The sequence below is a fragment of the Accipiter gentilis genome, chromosome 22, assembly GCF_929443795.1.
Source record: "Accipiter gentilis chromosome 22, bAccGen1.1, whole genome shotgun sequence".
In the NCBI taxonomy this organism is placed as follows: Eukaryota; Metazoa; Chordata; class Aves; order Accipitriformes; family Accipitridae; genus Astur; species Astur gentilis.
In genome coordinates this window covers 20,653,433-20,677,488 of record NC_064901.1, presented here as the reverse complement: position 1 = coordinate 20,677,488, position 24,056 = coordinate 20,653,433, and the positions used below count along the sequence as shown (strand labels likewise).

The 24,056-nt window shown below is 45.9% G+C and overlaps 1 protein-coding gene across 1 annotated transcript; it reads right to left on the bottom strand.

Annotated features, from left to right (window-relative positions):
* Positions 1-200: 200 nt before the first annotated feature.
* On the bottom strand, positions 201-24,056 carry CRY2 (cryptochrome circadian regulator 2). The gene is made up of 12 exons (XM_049825494.1): positions 23,806-24,056; positions 20,754-20,862; positions 17,058-17,200; positions 9,615-9,799; positions 8,219-8,307; positions 7,023-7,163; positions 5,636-5,947; positions 4,411-4,562; positions 4,056-4,258; positions 3,498-3,587; positions 2,818-2,959; positions 201-2,329 (listed from the first exon to the last, which is right to left on the bottom strand). Exons 1-11 carry the CDS (start codon positions 24,015-24,017, stop codon positions 2,820-2,822), a joined length of 1,776 nt encoding a protein of 591 aa, XP_049681451.1. The 5' UTR covers positions 24,018-24,056; the 3' UTR covers positions 201-2,329; positions 2,818-2,819.

Here is a 24,056-nt window from a genome sequence, read left to right as displayed (position 1 = left end):
AAATGCAGGTCTTCCAGGTGCCACCATCCACACCACAGGCGCTGACAGAAAGCTTGCAAATGTGATTTCCTCCTCACCCACAAAGCCTTTTAAGAGACCACTTGGAAATTTTGCCTCCCCTCCCCTTGGTTCCTTACCCCCATGGATCCAGCCCCAGAAATGCCACTTATGAAACAAAATAATTTGGATGACAGCAAAGAGAGGGTTAAAGACATTTATATATATATTAAAAAAAAGTCATATTTACAGACCGCTGCATAAGCATGAAACTCTCCAAATGACAGAAGTCTCAATTTCTGTAACCTAAGTGTACAAAGTGCACGTCTTTCCCCTTTCTTCACTCTGCAGCAGAAGACAGGTCAGGGCAGGGGGGTCGGGTCTCTTTTTCTTTATACCTTCTACCCTCAAGACAGTGGGAGTAAGGTCTGGGTCAGACTGAAGGAGACAAAACCTGTTGATTTCTGGGTTATCCACCAGGCAGACTCTATGAATAGTAGTTTAGAAGAAAGTATGAGCAGGAAAAGTGACTCGTTTACTTGGTCTGTCCGTCCAATGGATTCCCTTGGGAAAAGGAATCTAGGGTCAATGCCCCAGGGAGATGTGTGGGAAGGCAAGGTTATTCAGCTATTCAAGAAATTAACTCACAGACCCAATTCAACCACTTCAGGTTTCCCAGATACACTTGAGTCAGTTTCTATTCACAGCCCCATTGCTCTGGGCCCAAACACAGCCTCCAAAACCAAATCTGATTATCCCAGCCAGAGTGGGAAACAACGCCTGTGCTCCCCAAGCTGTTAGTTGCATAAACTCACATATAGCCCCACACTATCTGTGCCAGGCATGGATGAAAGGTTTTGGACAGCAAAAGAAAACAGTGCCAACAGCAGCCCATTGCATGGGATTAGCTACTTGATCTAATCCCTCTTGAAAACGGCCAGAAGAGAGGCTCTTCTGCAGTACTACCCTCCCTTGCCCCCTTAGGTGGGAAGGCAAGTAGAGGCACTCTGCCAGCACCGTGGTGAAATAACATGCAACAGGACCAGGCCAAGAAGTGTATGGTTAAGAGCCAGGGAAGCTACGCAATCGTCCTGCTAGACTACAAAGCACCAGCGTGAATGCGAATGGCAAGAAGGAGCAGTGTGCAGGGTATGAGATACGCTACGCGATTGTCCTGCTAGACTACAAAGCACCAGCGTGAATGCGAATGGCAAGAAGGAGCAGTGTGCAGGGTGTGAGGTTACAGAAATATACTGTGTAGAAACGTGGAACACAGATGCTAATACAGGAAAGAGCAAACATCCACACAGAATGGACAACAGACTGAGCCCGAGGAAGACTCACTTCGAGGAGCTGATGTGTAATGCATCCCCTGCCAGTATGAGGCGCTCCACAGGCTACACACCAGACACTGGTCACTCCATTTGAGAGCTCTCACTCAGGGAAGGAAATGCTGTAGAGTGCAGGGCCCAGGTGTAGCTCCCTTATTATTTGGACCAGCAAGCTTCTGGGAGACTGCTTTACTCATATCAAGGCACGATCTTATTCTCTGAACAATTCCTCCTTCTCTCAGAGTCCCTCCCTCCCAGATGTCAAACTGCTCTGAAGCTGCCTGTTCCAGGCAACAGCGCTATTGCTCACCTTGCAGCAGTGAGATTCTTTTGCAGGGAAAGTTTTAAGTGCCTTTCAAGTGTACAGACAGTTTGTATCTCTTTGTTATTGTGCTACAGTTGTCCTTCATTTCGTTTCCATCCCACATGAGTACCACCTTCATTTACTCAGCATTTACATCCCCATCAGTCTAGCCTAATGAAAGAAATACTGAGATTTTCCTGTTCTCTTGTAGGATGAGTACTCTATTTTTGACATTGCAGCAGCTTCCTTCTCAACCCCTACTATAATTTGAAGTAATCAGCGTACCTCACTGCCTAGTACCAGCGATGAGAAAGGACGTTCACTGTTTCCGAGATGCACAGATGCTGCTCCCTACGTCAATGCATCAAGTCACATGCACTGAGCCATTGTCAGAAAAGAAAGATACACCTGAGAGGGAACAAGCTGATAGAAGGCTCTTGCCCCTTATATGTGGGCAGATTTTGGGCATGGCTAAGAAGAGACATATTTGGTTCTTTGGAGACCAGAAAGCCAAATATTCCCAAGCACAAATAACGCAGTGCCCTTTTGTGGCAGCTAATGGAATTACACATTTATATGAGACCCCAGATTTTCTGTTGTGGATCACAAGTTCCAGTCCCTCTGTGGCAGCAGTCCCTCCTCTTCTGGTCACCTCTTCAGCACTCTCACTCTTCAATTGCAAGGTGCTTGTCGCTGGCTGTAGGAGAAAGCAAAAGAGAGATTTTGCCTTGACCTCCCCCTGATACTGAAAAGTTGGCAGAACATGTGACCAGCTCCTTCCCTCCTGGGATCTGGAGCATTTCAGGCAGACGATTGGACCTGCTTGCTCCCCTCCTCCAGCCTGTACCCTCACCACATCTTCAAATCTGGCTGCAAATCCACTCTGTGGAAGGAGAAGCAGCCTCAAATAAAGCAAACCCACGAACAACTGTGCTCTGTGATTGTTCTAGCAACAGGGTACTGCTCTCTGCTGGACAACTGAGTTAACAGCTTGTCAAGCAAAAGCAAAACAACCAGAGGGCAGACCACTGCCAAATTACAGGGCTATGGTATTACAGTTAGGAGCTGCCTCTCTCCACAAGCAAGTCCATTTTGTGCATTAAAGTGTAGGGAGCAAGTAAGATTGAGCCTTCCTAGCTGCCAGAACAAAGTCGTTTAGGCCAGATCACACCAGAGACTACTCACAATCATAAACTCTTGCCAGGGATCTCTGGCGTGGGGAGACCTGTCACTTTGGCTCGTTTATACAGTTCTTCAGTGCACAGCTCTTCTGCTCCCTCATGTTTGCGCTTTGGAGAAGCCTGCTCTGCTTGCGACAGCCTCATCGCTGTAGAGGAAGAAGAGTCATTGCAACGTTACCCCTGCCTTTAGATCTCACAAGTACACCCAAGCCTAACCTGCTACAGAGCTGGGAGAAAGAAGAATACGCAGTGGACAAGCACAGAGAGATGTTGCCACAGCCTCCTTGAAAACTTTTGAAAAACATTTGTTAAAAGCGGAATAATTAAGTCTCCCAGAACAAACAGAAGAGTACCCTCTGATGGAGGGCAGCTTAATTATACCTGATTAGCCCCTACAGTGATCTGCACTTCTCCCTTAAGTGGCTGCATATGATCCCATACAGGCAATAAAAGATTCACTTTAATGAACTCCTATTCTTCAGCCCTTTTAGGAATGAAGGCTCACCGGGGAATTCTGAAGAAAGCCTAAAGGAAGGTGAATGGCATCTATGTTTTCCTAGGTGAATGGGATCTATGTTTTCCTAGGTACACACCCTCTTATCAGAAAAGAATCTCTCTCTCCTGCTCGTAGCCTTTAAGTTGACATGAAACTATCTCAGAAGCACACAAATAGCTCCAACTCACCTGTATTGGTGCTGCAGCCCTGCCCTGAAGCTGAGTCTATGACTGGGCCACTGAGATCTTCCACACACGAAGGGACTGATGCCAGTAAACCTAGGGAAAGGCAAGAGGATCATAGTTAAGAAACAAAAACCACCTGGGGTGAGAGAAGCCTTTCACAAGGAAGCAATCACCAACCAGCACATCCATATCCTAAAGCAGGATGAGTTCAGAGCTATGCTTACCCAGTGCTGGCCACAGACAGACCCTGTGATCTAGCAGCATATTTATTTAGGATGCTCTGCCTAGGTTTTTTTTCCAAAGTGAAGAATGGACCATTGGTGGCATATGGATGGTGCTGTGCTATCATCAGCTCTCAAAACTAACCAAACTCCGCCCTTAGCCATCCAAGAGCTCAGTGGAGCTCTCCCTGGAAACTGATTGAGCAGCTTTGGCAGGGACTGCTCCCTCTTGCAAGGACTGGCCAGAGAGACAAGTGCTATCTATTTTAAATCATGACCCCTCCTCCTACCATTTTATCTCCTATTAAAGACACAATCTTTTGCAACTGCTGGTGCTTACAGAGTCCCCTATAGCGCGAGAGCTGCTGGTAGATCTGCTTCATGCGTTCGATGTTCAGTCGGCTGGTCTCCGCGTGGTTCACCATGGGTTTGGGGTAGTCCACCCCAATGATGCACTTGGCTGCCTTCTGCACAGACTCTGGGGCATTCCATGGTTCGTAGATGTACCGTGAGGGGAAACCCTTTAGTTTGGGCAGATACCTCCTGCAACGCAAGTAAGAAGATGCACAAGCAACACTTAAAAGTGCAGCAATGCAGCATTCACAATGATTCAGAAAGCGCCACGCATCTGTCAGCTACTGAACGACTTAGGCTCAGAGATGAAACAAGAAAGAAGCTCCAGTCGCATCACTTACTTAACATAGTCACCACTGGGGTCTGTGCGACGTCCGAAGCCCACAGGGCAGTAACAGTGAAAGAACTGCTGGAAGAACGCACTGCACGAAAGCCACATCCAACTGCCTGCGTTTACGCTAAAATCTGCATCCAGCAACAATTCATCGAATACCTGCAGCAATTGGAGGAAAAGGCAGTGAGAGCTTCCCCAGGCTGGACTTTGGGGCAGGAGGACCCAAGATGCTATTTCAAATGGCAGGCACTAAGCTGTCAGAACAGCCCCTAGGAACCAGAGCAGCAGGAAAGAGGTGATCTGCTGGCTGAAGCCAGTTGGCTGGTCAATATATCTCACTTCCTGATGATTTCAAAATGGGAGGCACTGTCTGCTCATGCTGATAAAGCACTGGCTTATCTCTCATGCAGCTACACACTAAACCACTACCTAGTGTGGCATCAAGCCTCGGGTATTGATCCTAACCTGGGAGGTGTAACAAGTGCAAAACACCAACTGTGGAAAGCAGGCAGATGCTGCACAGAAGAACAAGCACCACAGCAAGAAGGAAGAACCCCTCTGAAGGTCCCAGAGCACACTGCCACTGAGAGGCAGACAGGTTTCAGCAGTAACTCACTCACATCCATGCACAGACACTGCGCTTTTAGCATCTGACCCTATGACACTTTCAATTTTGCTCTGCTTTATCAGCTTTGTGACAAGATGCCCCTGCCTCCAGTTTTTTTGCTTAGGGCAATATGTACACCGGATAGGTTCAAGCTGTCTGTCCCTTCAGATGGCCTAAGAGGAGGGTCTTTTACCTCTTTCCTTGAGAGACTCTAGACTCAGATTTCACAGGCATGGAGTGTTCCCTGACCGGCACGGTGATGGATTATACAATGAGGAAAAATTCCAGTTATAAAGTGGCATTGAACTTGCAAAGAAAACAGATGGACTGAGTGAACTTTTACAAAAAATAAACCCCCAAAACCCCAGGCCATATTTACCAGTGGGTCCCACTAACATTTAGTTATGGTTAGTGGAGACTCTTGATACTGTCAGAGCCTCACAGTAGAAGGCAGAAAGAAGTCAGGCTGTTGGCAGGCCAAGAGCCTGCCAGCAAATCCCCTCTTCCACGCAACTTTTACATGTGAAGCAAAAGCCATACCTGTGTGCCCATCCTTGCAGTGAGCGCCAGGGAGACTTTGTTTTTCTTATGGCCTCCTGCAAGCCTCTGGAAATGCCACACTCACCCTGACTCCTGACTCCCAGCTGATCCAGAGGTCGCCCCTGGTCAGGAAGCAGGCCACCGCATGCCTGGCCAGATGATGGATCCAGCCTTCCTGTCTCAGTTGGGTCATGATTGCATCAATCCAAGGGAAGCCTGTCTTGCCCTCTGCCCACTTTGCCAAGGCTTCAGGATTCCTGTCCCAGGGGATTTGGATGCAGATGGGGTTCCCCTCCATACGATCAAACTTTGGGTTGTTTGTGGCTGCTGTGTAGAAAAACTCCCGCCACAGAAGCTGTCCGTAGAGAGAGAGCGGGGGGGTGCTGTTCCGCTTCACCTGTGGAGATGGGAACAAGGGAATTCACAAGCAGGGCAGGACTGGCTTCATTAAGCTGAACTGTGGGGCACCCATACAATTCCCAAGTCAGTTATTGACAACTGCCATAAGGGAGCTCAATTTCAAATCATCCTTTACCAGAAACCCCAGGTGGTGAAATTAGAGCACTGCTTTTAGCTCAATCAGTAGTACACTAATGAGACTTGGAACAACCCAAAACTAACAGCAAAAAACTCTACGCTGCTCATGACTGTCCTGGTTTCAGCTGAGATAGAGTTAATTGTCTTCCTAGTAGCTGGTACAGTGCTATGTTTTGAGTTCAGTATGAGAAGAATGTTGATAACAGTGATGTTTTCAGTTATTCCTAAGTAAGGTTTAGACTAAAGTCAAGGATTTTTCAGCTTCTCAAGCCAGCCAGCGAGAAAGCTGGAAGGGCACAAGAAGCTGGCACAGGACACAGCCAAGGCAGCTGACCCAAACTGGCCAAAGGGGTATTCCATACCATGTGATGTCACATTCTAGTATATAAGCTGGGGGGAGTGGGGGCAGGGGGATCACCACTTGGGGATTAACTGGGTGTTGATCAGCAGGTGGTGAGCAATTGCACTGTGCATCATTTGTACATTCCAATTCTTTTATTATTACCGCTGTCATTTTATTAGTGCTATCATTATTAGTTTTTTCTTTTCTGTTCTATTAAACCATTCTTATCTCAACCCACAAGTTTTACTTCTTTTCCTGATTTTCTTCCCCATCCCACTGGGTGGGGGGGAGTGAGTAAGTGGCTGTGTGGTGCTTAGTTGCTGGCTGGGGTTAAACCATGACAATGACACAAGAGACATACAGGCTGAAGAGCAGGGTATCAGCAGATTTAAGGTCTGCTCCACTACATATAGGAGAATCACTTTTCCTCACCCAAGAGCCTCTTCTGTAGTAGCAACAAGCTTAGCCCAACTAAGGGCTAAGGGAGGCAATAGTAACTTTTGCAGCTGCTCTGGCACACTGTCTGGGAACCAACACCATGCTATTTATGCTCAAAACCAGCCTGCTGTCCAGATGAACGCTTTTGTCTTACCTTCTTATACAGCTCCCAGAGACGATAGTAAAACAAGCGGCAGGACAAGCAGCCAAAACGCAGGTAGGGACTGAGTCCTGTAGGGCTGGCCAGCAATGAATTGGCATTCATCCTTGGTCTTTCGTAATTTGCAACCCATGCCTAGATATATTCAGGAGAAATGAGCCAAAAAAAACCCCAAACTTGTGGGACACTACTAAGGGCACATCTCTGTGCAGGTGGCAAGGCCACTGAGGTCTGACAGCACAGTCTCTTCTACTCACTTCCAACCACTGCTAGGAGAGATCTCAAGTGGGCAATCCCAACCCCCACACCCCATTCAAGGAATGCAAAACCTTTGCTCCAGGATTTAAACCACTTAGTCATTTGGGCCAAGAAAAGGACTAAACTTGCTTTGCATGCAGGAGCTAATAACCCTAAGAGCTCCTAGGGACATATGCTAACAACATTGTTTATGTCCAGGTATGTCTATCTCATTTCACACACCAAACAAGAAAATCTGGGGAAACCCAAACTTTGTGGAGTATTACACTGACAGTTTATTCCCCCTTCAGCACAAGAATTTATGCTTTGATCTCTACAACTACACCAAGCATTAAAAAGATACAAACTGTTTAAAATGGAGTCATGCCTCTGCAGCTGCATTTTCATTACTTTGAAATTGTTTGCTTTGTGCACAATAACGAAGAACATATGCCCCACAGAAAAAAACTGGGTATTTCAGCAAGGGCCTTAAGGAATGCCAGTCAGTGAGACAACATATTAACAGGCTGATGTACAAGGGGAAGGCATTCTTTTATGAGCATGTACTCGCACCAATACCTCAGCTAAAGAAAAAATGAGATGGTGTGCAGTGTGCAGTAGGGACTGAGCAACTTACAGTAGAGTTTCCAAGTTTGCACTCCTCTAAAGGAAATGGAGGGGTAGAAACAAGGGAAAGAATCCTATGTGCTTCAAACAGCAGCATAATTAATATACAGCTCTACTTCTTTGGGTCTGAGGAAGCCCAGGAGCTCCCTGCTCCACACACAACCCAAGATCACAGCAGTACTCCAACAATACCAAACATCCCTTCCAGAGGTGAATGCTGTGACCATTGCTAGGAAGAACAGGGAAACAGAACAATGGCCAATGCTCAACATTTTTCATGTGCGGCCACAACCTGCAGGAATCGCCACTTAAATAACAGGGGTTACCTTTCTTTCCAAGTGTTTATCTAGCCGTGCCAAGGCTTCCGTCTCCCCTCCTTGCCAAACTGCAGGGGCAAGACCATCCGTAGGAAAGCCTGAGGGAAAGAACTTTGTAAGATTTGAAGCCACACCTAGACAAAGGGTATAGATGGGATTAAGCATTAGTAACAGCGACACACTACATACTGCAGTTGCCTAACATGGCTTATTTGCTGCTCTAGTCCTTCTATAGCAGGCAAATCACGTGAAACATGGTGAGAGCCTGCTCATGACACTGCACTACAAGGGCCTCTCCCTGCAATGCTTCAGGCAGCCTTCTGGGGACTTTCCTCATTGCTCACATGTCAGCACTCTCTCTGTGTGTCAGCATTATCCACAGGGCTCTGCTCCAAAGGCCAGAGCAGCTGGCAAAGGAACATATGCTCCACAGCTTTGCCTTATAAAATACCTTTTCATGGACACCAGCAGCTCACTAGATGGCCTGCCTGGCTGCTCCTGGTGAGGCTCCTACTCTGCTGAAAGCTGGTGTTGGGGAAGGCACTGGATTAGTGCTGAAGAAATGATGCAAAAGGGGAAGCAATAATGCGGTTTCCCTGCACTGCTCTAGGCTAAGACTGCAGGCAGACTCACCTTAGCCCTGACATTAAAGGAAGCAGATCTACCCAGGACTGCAACCCTTAGGATACTCCTGTTGTGAAGCCCCCTGCTTTTACATGATTGCTGAAACTGTGTGTTAGGGTGCAAGGTGATACTCTTATAAAGCTGGTGTGGAGCCTCCACTCACACACACACAGACAGTATTCTGCATTAATCCTTTCTTCCCTTGCATTTAGATTCACTTCCCTAATGTAGGCCTTGCATTCCTCATGCCTCAGCTGCCTATTCATCCTCCTTATCCAAGAAAAATACCAGACCAAAAGACACAGCAGGACGAGTGAAAGAAGTTTCTGTAACATCTCTTGTCTTGCTATGCTCCCAAATTGGTGCTGCTTCGCTATAACTGAAAGAAATGATCTAAGCCTGGTACACAGTTAGTTTACCTCTTCGGGTCTGTTACACAACATGTCAGAGATGGCAGTAGAAGGAAAGCAGCTGGTGAGGACATGAGACACTGATACAGTGGTTACATGCTCAGTATAGCAGAGAACATAAGGACAGATGCAGAGCATTTCAGAGCAATGCTAAAGGGGATGCTGTGCATTGACAGTAGCGCAAGGGACAGCAGTCTGTTTTCACGAGATCCAGCACTCACTGAAAACATTAGGCTGATTCTATGGCTACAGGCAGCCCAGGTCAGATGAGAACACCTGAACTGTCCTGGGCACATGCCAGCATCAGAAACAGTTTCAGGAGACCCCGATTCAGCTGGCAGTTAACCCTTGCCCTCACTTTCAATACGTACCCAGCTCTTCCAGGGATGGGACCCCATACACATCGTCATGGTTCTCCTGGATGTCCACTTTACACGTCTCCATTTGCTGGCTTATTACAGTGCTCACCGGCTTCTTTGGGAGCTCCATACGGCTAATGATGGCCTGGAAGCGCTTGTAGGTGAGGGGTGGCTTGTGGCCATTCAGTTCAATTATTCTGGAGACAAAACAAGCAAGGTAAACCAACACAACCTTACTACCACATAAGACATAAGGAAATGACAGCCAAACTGCATCCTGCTATCTCTGCTAAGGATACGCTTTCACTTTGGATAGAGAAATCTTTATAGGTCTAGTTTCCACTTGATGTGTCCCTCAAAGGGATATTAAAACCCAACCAAACAAAAACAAACCCCAAAACACACCAGAAAAGAAACCCCCATGTACTAATTCATCTCTCCGGGAAAAACAACAAAACAGCTCCAGCTGAATCAGGCTTAGCATCACATCCCTCTCCCAGAGCTCCTCATCAGACCTCTGTATGAAATCTCAGTCTGATTACTCCCTTTCTGTCTCCCCAAGAAGGCAAATCCTAGACTTACATCTGGTCCCCTGAGATATTCTGACCTTACTTCCTCCCTGACACAGAAAGTCCCAGCCTGTTAATAACTCCTCCTCTACCTATCTCAGGTGAGACAAATCCCAGTTTGTGTCATTCCTCTCTGTCCCCGTGATTAGAGAAATCACCATCCTCCCCCATGCCATAAGGTCACAAGCAGACCTGTCTCATGCTATTCACATGTGTCAGATCATGCTACAGAAAAGGCAGCCACGGTTCCCCATTCCTCTACTTCACTAAGCATCCACAGCCTGCTAGGACCACTCTTACTTTTCCAGGCACAGGGACCTTTGAGAAGCACCCTCCCCCCCCCCAGGCAAGGTAAGCTTCCCCAGGGTAAAAGATGCCTGCAGGGAGAGGAAGGAGTTAAGAGCAAAGCAAGCAGCACAGGGATCCCCGGGTTACATAAATTTAAGGCAGCTAACCCCTCAGCTCACACAAGAGCTGCAGCAGAGCAGCCTTCTCCACCCATCACAGTCAACAGCTTATGCAAGGGGCTGGGCTTAAAGCCGAGTGTTTTCGGCAGACGCCATGTGCCTTCCCTTCCTCCCCTGAAGCCGCACGTGTAGCGAGGAGGAGCGACATGCCGGCCCCGGGCCTTCTCCAGCCCTGAGCCCTTCCTCACGTGTGCTCCGCAGTGACCCAGCTTCCCCACGCTGCTGATCGGAGGCGAGGTGGGAAGCCAGCCCCGCTCCGCACCTCCTGCTGCGGCCGCCTCCATCCAGGCCAGGCATCGGGCGGGAGCCCGGGCCTCTGAGGGAAAAAGAGCCTTTAAGGCAGGCAGCACGGTTGCAAAGATTAAAAATGGAAGCCTCCCGCAGCTGCCTCCCGGTTTTCTGCTTCTAAGCTGTAAACAGTTGGAGAAAGACAGATTAACGAACAGGACAGGGGAGGGAGGGTGATCGGGACGCGCACAGAGTGCAAAACGTGGTGCGTTTGTAGTGCAAGGCTATAAACACGATGGCACGGTTGGGCGAAGTGCGCTCTGCCACCCCTCCAAGCAAGTGTATTGCGGGGAGCCTTGCAGGCAACACATTCTGTCCTGAACCTTCATACTAGAGAGCGTCTCCTCTGCTTTCATGCGTGCGCTTTTCGGCCGGCTGTCTCTGTATACCACCCCAGAGACGGCAGGGATCACGAACTCTCATGAGTACTACCCACCACAGTCTTCTCCGCGGCTTGCTCTGAGCACTGGGGACCCCAAACAAGACTGACCAGAGGTGCCCAGAAAATGAGCATTGCCACTGGAAGAGAAGGAAGGCATTTCTAGTTACAGCGCTCTAGAGAGACTCACTTGTTTCCAGAGGAGTTCAGAGCTTGGAACGAAAATGTGCCAAAGCTGCACTCTGTTTGCCCTGAGGTGCTTGGGATGGGGGTGGGGAAGTCACTTCTTTTAGCACTGCCTCTTTTTTCACTCCTTTTCCACAGATATGCTGACGCTGTAGCTCAGTCTGAGATTCACGCTATTATACCATGTCCCAGATCCACAGGTAAAACTTTTGTGAACGGACAGCTACTCAGAGCAAATTGCTGTGACTTGCAGGTGGATGGATGCCAGAGTCTGTATTTGACATCCTCAAGAACATGAATACAAATGAAGTTACCTAGTACAGCTCCTAAATTCCTAAACAGTTAGGAGATCTGGGACACAAATCTTTAAGAGATAGGACTAGGACAAGTTGCACATTTCACAGCACCTGACACTGGCATTATGCAACAGGATTTGAACCTTCCACAATACTGCCATGAAAAGAAGTATCAAATATTGGGTATTGTACAATATTGGACATTAGATGATACATACTGGGTATTGTAATGCTGTTCAGCCTTCTGTACAAAGATTTGTACAGGAAGGCCCCCAAGCAAGAGTCCTTTCCTTCCTCCTACTGTCCTTCTAACTCAGGCAGTACAATCTCACGGGACCTTCCCCAATGACAGAAAAAGGGAGGTCCCTCCCCAGGATTTAATACTCCCATTTCATTCGTGTCTCCCAGTGCAACCCACAGACTACACATGGCAGTTATTCTTCTAGTTTTCTTGAAGCAGAACAGAGGAGAGCAGAATCACTGTATTCGTCATATAAAACCTAACCTTTCTGGTGTTAGTGAGCACACATAAAAATGGCTGTGCTACCAGACCAGCAATATACTGCCCAGCACTGACAGTAGCACCTTGATGCCAGAAGTTACAAGGGTCTTTCTGACTGTCAGTCACACTTTACCTCAAGAAAGCAGGCAACCAAAACCTGACCAAACGTAGTTCTGGTGCTGCTAGGATTGTAAGGTGTCCTACAGTCAGTTACCTGTGACAGCAGAGTGTTTGCAGACTTCAAATGCACAGCCTCACAGGTGTCAGCTTCTGACTCACACCTCCACGGCAGCGCCCCAGTGGGATAGCTACAGGGCAAGGGAAAGCTGCTTGCCTCAAAAACCTGACACCTCAGCTCACTTGCAAATGACAGGGTCTGGTTCTGGCAAGGGACTGAACGTGCTCCCCCCTGCTTCCTTGCGCGAGGAAGAGCTGGCTGCCAGCACTCGGCAAGCAGGCTGCTCAACAACACACCCCACTACCAATTCACGCAGGCTATTTAGTTAGCCTTGCCAGCTTATGCAATTGCTCTGATCTAAATCCTCGCTCCAGAGAGCTCATGTAGGGCTACGTGTACATAAGGCAAGGGGCATTTCTACAGATTCAAAGAGGAGATCGAGAGACAACCACTAGATATTCCACACAACAGATGCTGGACAAAGGGCGAACAATTCAACTCCCACAGAATCACACACATGAGCAGATGAAAGATGAAGTGACTCGATGACAGGCTGACTATCAGCACAGGGGGAAAACATGTGGACACCAGAGCACCACGCAAGACAGACGAGGATAACAAGACCTGGCAGGCAGAAGTTTGACTTAACCTTCTTACACAGAAATAAACCACTATTTTGGCATAGTGTAATTATGAACTCCAGAACCACCAAGGTACGCGTGCTTCCCCAGTGCTTGGTTCCTTTAAGTTTGTACATGCTCCTATTAAAATGCATTTAACTATCATTTCAGCCTTAGGCTAAAATATTTGAGGAAAAGCTGCTCCTGATGCATGCTACAAACCTACAAGTTCACAGTGTTCTTTTCCGACCTAAACCACTCCCCCTGAATAACCCACGCCTGCCCAGGATTACAGAAACCACAATGCTGACCATCAGCAAGTAGACTACAGAGGATTTAGATCCTGAGGAGAAGAAAACAGGCAGATCCAGAGAAGGGACAAAACAACCTGTCAGCTGGAAGTTGTCAGATAGAATAATTGTCAAGTAAAGGCTTTGAGCAGGCTAAGCTGATACCCAAGAGATTATCTTTTCTGACTTCTACAATCTGAACATCGCTAATCTTGATTGGGAATTCCTAGATCTTCTTAGGAGTATTTTCCAGCACTGATGCTGATTTTCTATAGCCCTCTCCTTGCTTTGGGGGAGAGGAGGGGAAAGATGCTCTGATAATCACATCACACAGCTATGCTGGCAGTGTCAACAAGGAGCACATTGTTAATCTTCCTACTGGGTAAAACTGGTCAAATTCACAAGGTAACTGAACAGGCTCTTCATTAATGTTTAAAAGGAGCTGGTGGAGGTGGTACTGGGAATATGCTGCAGGGGACAAGAGGAGGACTGCTGGAATCATTTATGTAGAAGTGAAAGATTAGTCTAAACTGTTTAAAACCAGACCTGACAATCTTGTTGAAAACTTGATTAAAGAAAGATGAGAAGTAGGACACTACCACCAGGTTACTAATTATGCAGGAAAAACAGTAGGGTGAGCAGAGGGACAACACATACCATGAATTAAAAGACTGGGTAACATGACTGGAGGGCGATATGCTTTGAGAGGCTTCCAGGAGAAATACAATATTAGAACTGTATTACCACCTGCTGAGAAATCTCAGAGATGCCAAGAACCAGGAAATGTCAGAGAAACTGGAGACTTCAACTGCCTCCACGCAGACTGGGTAGCTGTCACACCCCACCGCCTGCCAAAACCCTATTTTCTAGTTGCCATAAATGACTGCTCCATGGAACAATTAATCAAGAACCCACAAGGAAAGGCAATTCATGATTTGGTCTTAGGCAGGACTAAGGTGTAGCTGAAAATGTTAGTTATCACTTGCCTGCTCTAACTGTGACTTTGGCATGCATCAATTTAACAGCCTTCCAGGAGCAACAATACCATAATGGCTTTTATTTCAAGAAGAGAAATGCATAAAAATAAGGAAGCGTGCTAAGCAAAAAGAACAAGCTGAGATGCAAAACACTGACAGGCAACACAGAGATGATTTGAATACGATATTGGGGAAAAAAAAAATTCAACAATTGCACAAAAACCATCAAAAAAGATTTCGGAAAGATCACAAGAGTCAAAACAATTAAAGAATAGCATCAGCAAAGATAATAGAAGGCAAAATCCTTTAGAAAAATGAAGGCCAAATAAAGGTAGAAAACCCCCAAACTTTGGTAAGTTAAATTAAAAACCACAAAAGCAGTGTCCTTGCACCTCCCAACCCAAATCAAAGTTTGAGAAATGTTTTTAAAAAAGCATCAGTAGTGGGAAAGAAAAAAATCCCCTTACAGACACTCCAGGATATTTATAGGCCCAAGACATGATCAAGTCAAAAAAAAAGCAGATACTGTAACAGCACAACAAACCCCCCTGCATTTATTTTTGCAGGTGCATTCACTATGGGGGTATTCGGGGAAGTTATGACTCTGAATCTTTTTAAGGAAATGTATCAGGAGATGTCGCAGACTGGGAGGTCAGGAAGAAATGCCACAAAACAAAGCTATGCTTGAACAGCGATAGCTTGCCAGGACCAGCAGGCATTCATGCAGGAGTTGTAAAGGACATCAAGAAATACCCAAACTAATAGCTGCTGCATGTAACACTTGCCCTAAAACCATCCAAATACTACGAGGGGAAAAAAAAGCAAACACAACTCCAGATTTAAAAAACATTTCAAGGGTATCAGAGGGATGACAGAATAGAGAGTCTGATATGTGCATTAGGCAGATGGGCAGAAAATTCTAATGGAATCAGTGAATGCATGGGTATCTGTAATATGCTGGAGGGTTAATTTGGCCTTGGTAAAGGGAAGTTGTGCCTCAAAATCTATTAGTGACATTTGAGCCTGAGGCAAGGGAGATTCAGTTGATATACTCTACCTGGATTTTCAGAAGCCATCTGATTAGATCCCTCACTAAAAATTTTTAAAGAAACCATGATAAATTGGGATAAAGGAAAAGGTCCCTGCAGACAGAAAATTCTTTGAGATACAGGATGGAATAGGAATCCATTTTTCCAACAGGAGAATAAATCCTACACAGAGCTGAGCTACGGCTTGTGCTGCTCAACATTATTCATAAATTATCTGGGAAGGGACAAAAAAAGAGCATGATGATAAAGTTTACTGACGCAAGAAGCTATCTGGGATAGCTAAAAATGAAAAGCAACTTAAAAATTTCCCAATACACCATATGACCAGCTGACAAAAATATCAGATGAAATGCAGTGTTGGTCATGTTGTTTCTCCATATGCATGGCTATGCAATCTTAAACTTACTTATATAGTAGTAGCTTCTCAAATAGCTATGACCGTTCTGCAAGGAAGCCTCAAGATATCAGTTTAGAGTTTAGCAGCACTCAGAAAAAGCAAAAAGAATGCTAGTGACTATTAGGAGAAGACAGGAAACATAGCACTATACAAATCCATGTCATTCCTACATTTTGAACACAAGCTACCATTTTCACCACTGCTCTCCATCTCTAGAAATACCCAGAAGTATAAAGAAAGGTGACAAAACTTAGAAGAGATATGGACCAGATTCTACCTGAAAACTTAAGTAAACTAGGACTCTCCACCTTGGAAAAGACAGAGATGACATGAGGAAGGATGTGAGGGGCATTGACATTGAAGGGGTGAGGATGTAATAAGCGCTGATGGTCTCTTCTAATGCAAAAATCAGAAAGCAGTATCTGCTCATGAGACAGATTCAAGAAGAATCCCCCTCTCTCCAAAGAAACATTTCCACACAGCACGTGCTAAACTGCAACACTCCTTCCCATAGGAAATTATGGATGCTGAAGATTTATATGAGGTAATCTATATTCAGCATTACTGGCACAAGTCATTAAAAAAAAAAAAAAAAAAAAAAAGGCAAGCAAGCAACCTGTAAGAATAATACTGAAACATGGTTGAAGTCAAGCATACCTTAGAGTCTTAACTGAAAGATTGTCTCCACTGTTTAAGGAGATCATATATATATAGAGAGAGATTATAAGTCAATATATGAAACTCAACATAAAGGCAAGGCTCCCCCATAGCAAATACACAACAAAGATAAGGCATTCAGGTTTTAGAATAAGGTAAGTTCACCCCAATCTACCTTGTTCTACTTCTTCCAGCTGTCCTGGCACGTCCATCAGTTAAAAGCCCTGCCTTCATAACACATTTGAGACAAAAGCTCAACTGTCTTTATTACAATGAAGCAAAAAAAGCAGTCCATGCAGTGAGGACATGCTCAAGGAGAGCAATCAATAGGACACAGCTGAGCAACTTAAATGACTGCCAAGTACAGTTTAATAAGCTTGAGGCAACACCTTTCTGTACATTCACGTCACTGTCTGCGCTTTGACGTGCTCTAATCAAACGTGCGAGTGCAGAGTAATCCTTCTGACACCTTCTAGGCTCACACGGGATAACGGCAATCAACGTATAGCTATCAGCATAACAGAGGAGACTGAAAGCCTTCCCAGATGCGACAATCCCAGCCTAGCCCAGGCAGCACGCCTGCCCTTGCTCTCCCCATACCTGTCCAGGTCATAGAGGGTGTGGGAATTCTCTATCACCACCTCCACGCCAGCCTCCTTGGCCAGTTTGACGATAGCTGCATCTCTCTCCTTACCAAATGGCTCCGAGTCGTATTCGAAGGTGAGACGAGTGACTCCCCATTCCTGCAAGAAACACAATACACACAGCTGTCAAATAGAAGACTCTCTCTAACCACCACAATTATGAATAAGGATTTCATAATTCCTGGATAGTGTTAGGTCCTGGAAGCTTAGAGAGGGTTCCTGTGAGGAACAGCAGTCTGGAGTCAAGGTAACCAAAGAATCAACAATTTTATTAGCTCTAGCAAACACTGTATCTGCTATGCAAATTCCTGAATGTCAGGTTTAAAACACCTAAGAAAAGGTTTGAGTTCTTCTCTATTAATGTTCTTAGATTACAGCTCAGTCCCCAAGCCTAACACCACCTTGTTTTGTTGCACATGCCATCCAAAGGTAACTCTACCATCCTGTTCCCAGCATTTGCAGAGAAAGCATTTCAGAGAACTTTTTCAATACAAGTTCTGCTCAAAAAAACGTATTTTTATGTGGAGACTATCATTAAGTAAAATCAATATACTCTATAAATTTTTTCCAGTGTCTCTTTAAAGCCACCACATAATAGAGGACCAAAGTCCAACCCAAACAGCAAAAACCAGGGTGGTGGGAAATGCAGGACAAAGGATGGCAACTGAGTGAACCTTCCTGGTCAGCACAGTAGAGTATGATACTGCAATTCAGATTTAATTTAAAGTCCTGCCTTTGGGGAGTTATTTTACCCTAGTTGAGCCATGCACCTATTCTGTATCTTCACACTTTTAACAGATCCCTCACAGATTACATGGAATAGGCCTTATGAAATAGCATTCAGCCTCTTCCAGGCTTTTCCAGAGCACAGTTTGCTTTCAAAGACTATGGCCTAGTTTTCCTCAGAAAATGAATCCTATGAGAAGAGGTTTGACGGTTTCCACAGCGACCCTCCTGAGACATCCATCAAGCAGAGCAGCAGCCCACAGATTTGTTTAGCAAACACTTTAGTCAAACACAGCCAGAAAACTATAGAGACACTTAAAAAACCCCTCACACAACTATGATATGAACCACATTCTCCAGTCTAAGTCACCTCTGCCTATACAGGACAGTCTTTTCCACCTCAGAACCAGAACCAAAGCACAAAGAACAGATGTGATCAGTTCACTAAAGACCATTAAAAAATAATGACAAAGACGGGGAAGGGAATTTAGAAGCAGAAAACAGCTTTACAAGTCCCCTTCTTTTCTAAACTTTTAGATTCAATCCTAAAATTAATATTAGGAAGGACAGATAACTAGAAGTTATGTACCACTGAATGTATATCTCGGAGAGGTCCTCCACTTCTTTTTCAAAATAAGGACGTGACAGCACCTCTAACTCAGAGCCGAGGTCAAACAGACATGTTGCAGGTCCTGCCCTGCTCCTATGTGATTTTAACAGCTGCATTTTAACCTTTTCTTTCTTTTATAAGAAAGACAGTATCAGCTGGAAAGCTAGGATAAGATGGCTTTGGTCTTGAAGAAACATATGTTACTGACTTGACAGAAAGGGATGGAATACAAAAAAAAAACATTTAAGGCTAACAGAGATTTTAGGTAAGAATACAAAACTTCCAATTCAGGTGTTTCCTACAATTTTGAGAAGCTCACCACTCTATGTGCTACAGTAGCACACAGGAAGCAGAGCACAACCAACCAGAAAACAGTAAGTTGTATGGCAATAAATTGCTGCAGATCATACAAAAGAAAAGTCATGACTGACACGTTTCTTAGAATCTAGCCTACAGCAAAGAAAAACTGTAGGGGGGAAAAAAAAAATGCACCAAAGGGATTGTGAGCAAACTTCAGTGAATAAATGACACACTTTTCTTTGATAGAGGAGGTAAAATTACAGATGTTTGTTCAGAGAAGTGAGACAAAAAACCTCTGCAAAGGTTAACACAGAGCTAACAAGTACACTTCTCCTCACGGTATCCATGCATAATAGTGCCTTTGCAGCAACTGTTATTGACAACATAGCTCAGCCACTGGCAGCAAAAGCAGAAATTACATTAGGTCTAAGTGTTGCATTACCACACATGGCATAACTCTCCTTTCCACAACAGCTGACAGCAAGGCATGAGCTGCTGCTAATTCACTGTTCAGTGCAGCAGCTCTGGAGAGGCTGGAATTCCCATGAAAGCCATACATTTATCATGTAATAGCATACACTTCCCCCCCCCCCCCGCCCCCGCCCCCGATTCTTTTCGGCTCTGTTACAGCACATCTAAGATATTCATCAACTCACCTGCCCAGGCAAAACAGACTGCAGCAAAAAGCAGGTCTGGCTGATTCCACAACCATCTCTCCAAACCTCAGACTCTGCCAACTACTTTTTGTTCTTTGACCAAAGCAAGCATTTTTCTCCAACAAAGTTTTAATTATCCTGTGAACACCTTGAACTAAAATACTGAGGGCATGAACTACTACTAGCCAGAACTTATTTGCAGATCAAAAGATAAAAATAACCCAGACTCCGAAAAGCCTAAAAGCAGCACTTAAGTTTGTGTCACGCATTAAGATGCAGAAGCCAAAGTAAGTAGCAGTGCCCCTTCTGACCTGCATAGTCCGATTCACCTCCTCAGTACTGCCCTCCTCCAGAAAATACACATCAGAACAATTTACAGCAGGAGGGTATAGATTCAAGTTTACCTCTCCTCATCAGCTGGTCTATAAGAGGCTTTGGGGACACTAGTTCTGTCAACTGTATGCAAGGTACAGTCCACTTGACAAACCTAACTCATAAGACTATTGTGAACCACGTTTTTTTCATTTAGCTTTGTCACTCTAGCAAAGACACTGTTAAAAGCTTCAACGACAATGGGAAATACAATCTTAGAGCAGGACAGAGAAGAATGATACTGCTTGAGGAACCTTGATATTCAAGGATATGCTCTTGCCAGCCTTGTCGCTCTCACAATCTGCAGCACTGACATATATCACTTTAGAAATGTATCCCACTAATCCATCATTGACTACTGAGGTCACTGCATATTCCACCATCCTAAATGGTACATCAGCAGGCAGCTTGGACCCAAGCTGTATTCTGCTGCTGAGCTGACTGAACTGCAGCCTTTAACAGAAGAAGAAAAGGAAGGTCAGCTAACATAAAAGCTTCTGAATTTTGAAATTTTAACACAAAGCCCTATTTGCAATTCACATACATATCCATATGCTTTCTCAGTTGTCTGTAAAGGTGTATGGACATCGCAGCCTTCCCGAATAAAAGCTGCAGGAAGAAAATGGCCAGCAGGGAAGAAGCTGTCAACACAGAGGAGTCAGCATGTTACAATGCAACCCTGTGAGACAGAAACAAAGGCAAAGACCACCATCCAAAAAGAGAAGCTCAAGCACCCTGGTAGTAGGTTACACCCTACTACTAAATTTCTTTGCAAGTCTGAGTTCAAGAGTGTATCTGCCTCGCAAGCTGGCCCTTACATATAGCAGTTAGTTGTAGTTAAAGAGTTTGTTTATAGTGAAGAATTAGTTATAATTAAAGAGAAGCCGAGGGGATCTCCAACAGCTAGCAAATCATTAGTGAGTGAAAGCAAGGATAGCACTGGGACATCGCTTTTTCTCCACTATGCTCCAGAAAATTATTCTCTTACTTTAAAGAGTCTTGGGAAGACATCTGTTGGCTGTCCTCGCACGACAAACAAGCGAGAGTTGAGTTTCCTTAAACTGTTGTCCAGATCTTCCAGAGACTGGAGGAGAAAACTGCAGAGAAGAAACAACAGCAGTTAGTGTCAGTCAGTCCGGTTACAGCTAAAAGACAAATGAGGAGAACTTGCATGGAACTCCAGCAAACCTGCATCTCCAAATCAAACTGAAAGTTAGGACAAGAAACAGAAAACAAGAATCCAAATTCATCCCTGGTCTACCAAATGCTGTGAGATTGCAGCACCAGCCAGCTCCCAGCCATTCATATGCGTGTTCTGCTTGTCCAGATGCAAGAGGTTTCCAGGATTTTCTTTTTCCTGCAACCCCATTCCCATGTTCTCTCTCAGAGTTGGCAGCACCCCCCTGCCAGCTGCTCTCTCCATATTATAACATGGAGAGAAGCATAAACCATATAATTCCCTACAGTATATTCTTTCAAGGGTTCTGGGGCAGGAGGGATTTTGCATATGAAATACAAAGTTGGTGATACACTACTGCAAGGAAAGCAATGAATTACTACAAAAACCTTGCAATTTTTACAGTTCTGGCTACAAATAGGCAATGTCACAGCAGAGAAATGTGCACTCCTAGCTCATCAGTAGCACAAAACTGAGCACCAAGATCTCCCAAGGCAAGAATTATCTGTACTTAGAATCGTTGCAAATAGAACTGCAATTTATCTTCTACCATGAAGACACAAAGATGAGAGCATGCCAAGACACTCATCTATTCCCTCCCACCCCAAAACCGTAAAAAAGCATTTAAGTGCTTTTTGCATTTAATGGCATGTCTTACTGATCCTCCACTATGCTATATAACATCAAATCTATTATCTTTGCTTTCACAGCCACACATGCCACCCCATCTACATTTTAACTTCACTTTGTCTTGTCTAACTCTGCAAAAGACACCAGCTTTAAAACTTTAATTTCTGCAACAGCACATGGGCACTGCTGGCAAACTTGCAACCCTCTGTAAGTGAGCCTGCCAACCTCTCCCTCTCCCTCATTCCTATGTGCCTACTCTGCAGCGTGACCTGCAAGACATGAGTATCTGCATCAGGTCCCTGAAGACCACACACAGCTAAGGAAAGCTAAGCTACAATTGCCTGGCAAAGCAGGTAATTCCTCCCTCCTCAGCTGCATTGCCCATAATGTGACCTGCAAGCTTTACGACAGAACAAACTCCCTCTGCACTTCCTGAGGGAAAAAAGGACTTGGGGTTCATGGAAAGAAGAGCCCAGTATCACAGTACAGAAGATCCAGAACCAGGTCTGGATAACCTAAATGAACCGCTGCCCTACCCCCAGCCCACTTTCCATCTATTAAATAGGAATACCAACTTTCCAAGGTGTTTTAAAAATTAACCAAAGGTTAGTCCTATATGGCTCACACATGCTGTGCAGTTAACTAATACGGGATTTTCAACATGATAAATTTCTGGGAGCTAGGTAAAAAAGAAGCATTTGCTTTAGGAGCACAAAACTCTGAATACAAGTAATTGCATTAAAAAAATAGCAAAACAAAGCCAAGGTTCCCAATGGGAACCAATAGAACTCTGGTAATTATAACTAGCTTGCTAATACATTTTTGCCTAACAGCCAGTGGTGCTAATTTCTGACATCTGCAGTAGGCACACGTCTCCAAGAAAGCATTATTTTTAAAATCTTCACCTCCTTGTATATTCTATGACTACAACATAAATAAAACCACTACTTGCTTCCCTCCCTCCACAATGCTGGTGGAAACAAACAAGGATTAAATGGATCAGGAATTAATCTTTTGGGGGCACTGCTTTGGTTCTTCCAAGTGAGGACAGTCAGCAACAACAGCAGCAGCACGTGAAAGGCATTTCTGTCTGCTGCTGCCTGTAGAAAGTCTGGTCTACGGAAAGATCACTTCAGGTTCCCAGGATATTAAGCTGTAACAGAATCCACAATTTTCTGTAATTTGAACATCTGGTCATTTCTGCACATCTACAATTTTTAAGCCATCTTCTTGTGTGGGTTCTAGAAATGCTTAGAAATCACCCACACTATCCCATGCCTCTTAAGACGAAGCTAAAGTGCTCAGCACAGGTAATCAGTTACAACTACAGTTTCCCTAATGCACAGCCACATGACATTTCAAAGAGCACTTAAAGGATTTTTAGCCAGATGGCTCTCCTGTCCACTGCCCCTGATGGGGTAGTGTGAGGACAGGGGTAGATCTGCTTCACTTCTACGCAGGGGAGTCTCGCAGAGCAGAACCCCTACCTGGATTGGGTTTCCAAATGTTTGGGCAGCTGAGACTTGACACAATAGCATTATGTAATGTTGCTGGCTACCGGTACGTGAGGTCTTGCTTTTTGCACAGACATGACTCATGCCATACATTCTCCCATTTGGAGAGAGGGGAAAAGCCCAAACAGCTTCATCTCTACCTTCCCAGCAGCAGCCAAAGTGCATTTCCATAAAAATTTGAAGGATGGGAGGAAGGCAGGCGGGCGCACGTACCTACACCCACTCAGCAGCCAAAGGGCAGAGGGAAGGTGTGGTGCGGTCACGCAACTGTGGCGATTCTTTGCGCTTGTCCCTAAATTCAGGGAGAAGCATTTCCTAAAGCTAAACGTCCATCAGCCGCTGCTCTCATACATTCACCCAGCTTGTAAAGAGAGAGTCTAATGACATTACATAAAGTTGAAGGCACCCTCCCACACGGTCAAGCAAGACCGCTGTGAAAACCACGGCGAGGCCAACCGGACAAGGCAACCTCCCTCCTGCACGGAGAGGACCGCGGGGAGCAATACGTGGACCGGGCCGAACGAGGCAGCGTGTGCCGGTCCCGCCGCTGCGGCGGCCTGACCGCCGCGACTCAGCCGCCGCACCTAAAAGCGCTCCGGCTACCGCGGGAGCCCTCCCCACGGCCAGTCCCGCCGCTCCTACCCCCACCCGGCTCGTCCCGACCCCCTCGGGCCCACCCGCGGCCTTGAGGGCCCGGCGCCTCCCTCAGCCCCACTCACCGCCACCGGTTGATGCCCACGGCGGAGGAGGCGGCGAACCAAGGGTCCAGGATATAGATGCAACGGAGGGACGCGGCGTCCCGCAACGCTTCCTGCAGCGCCGGGTTGTCGTGGAGACGCAGCCCGCGGCGAAACCAATGCACCGAGCGGCAAAGGGCCGGGGCCGAGGCCGAGGCCGAGGCCGGAGCCGGGCCCAGAGCGGCCGCCGCCATCACCGCCGCCAACTGCCGGCGCGGCCCCCGCGCGCCGCC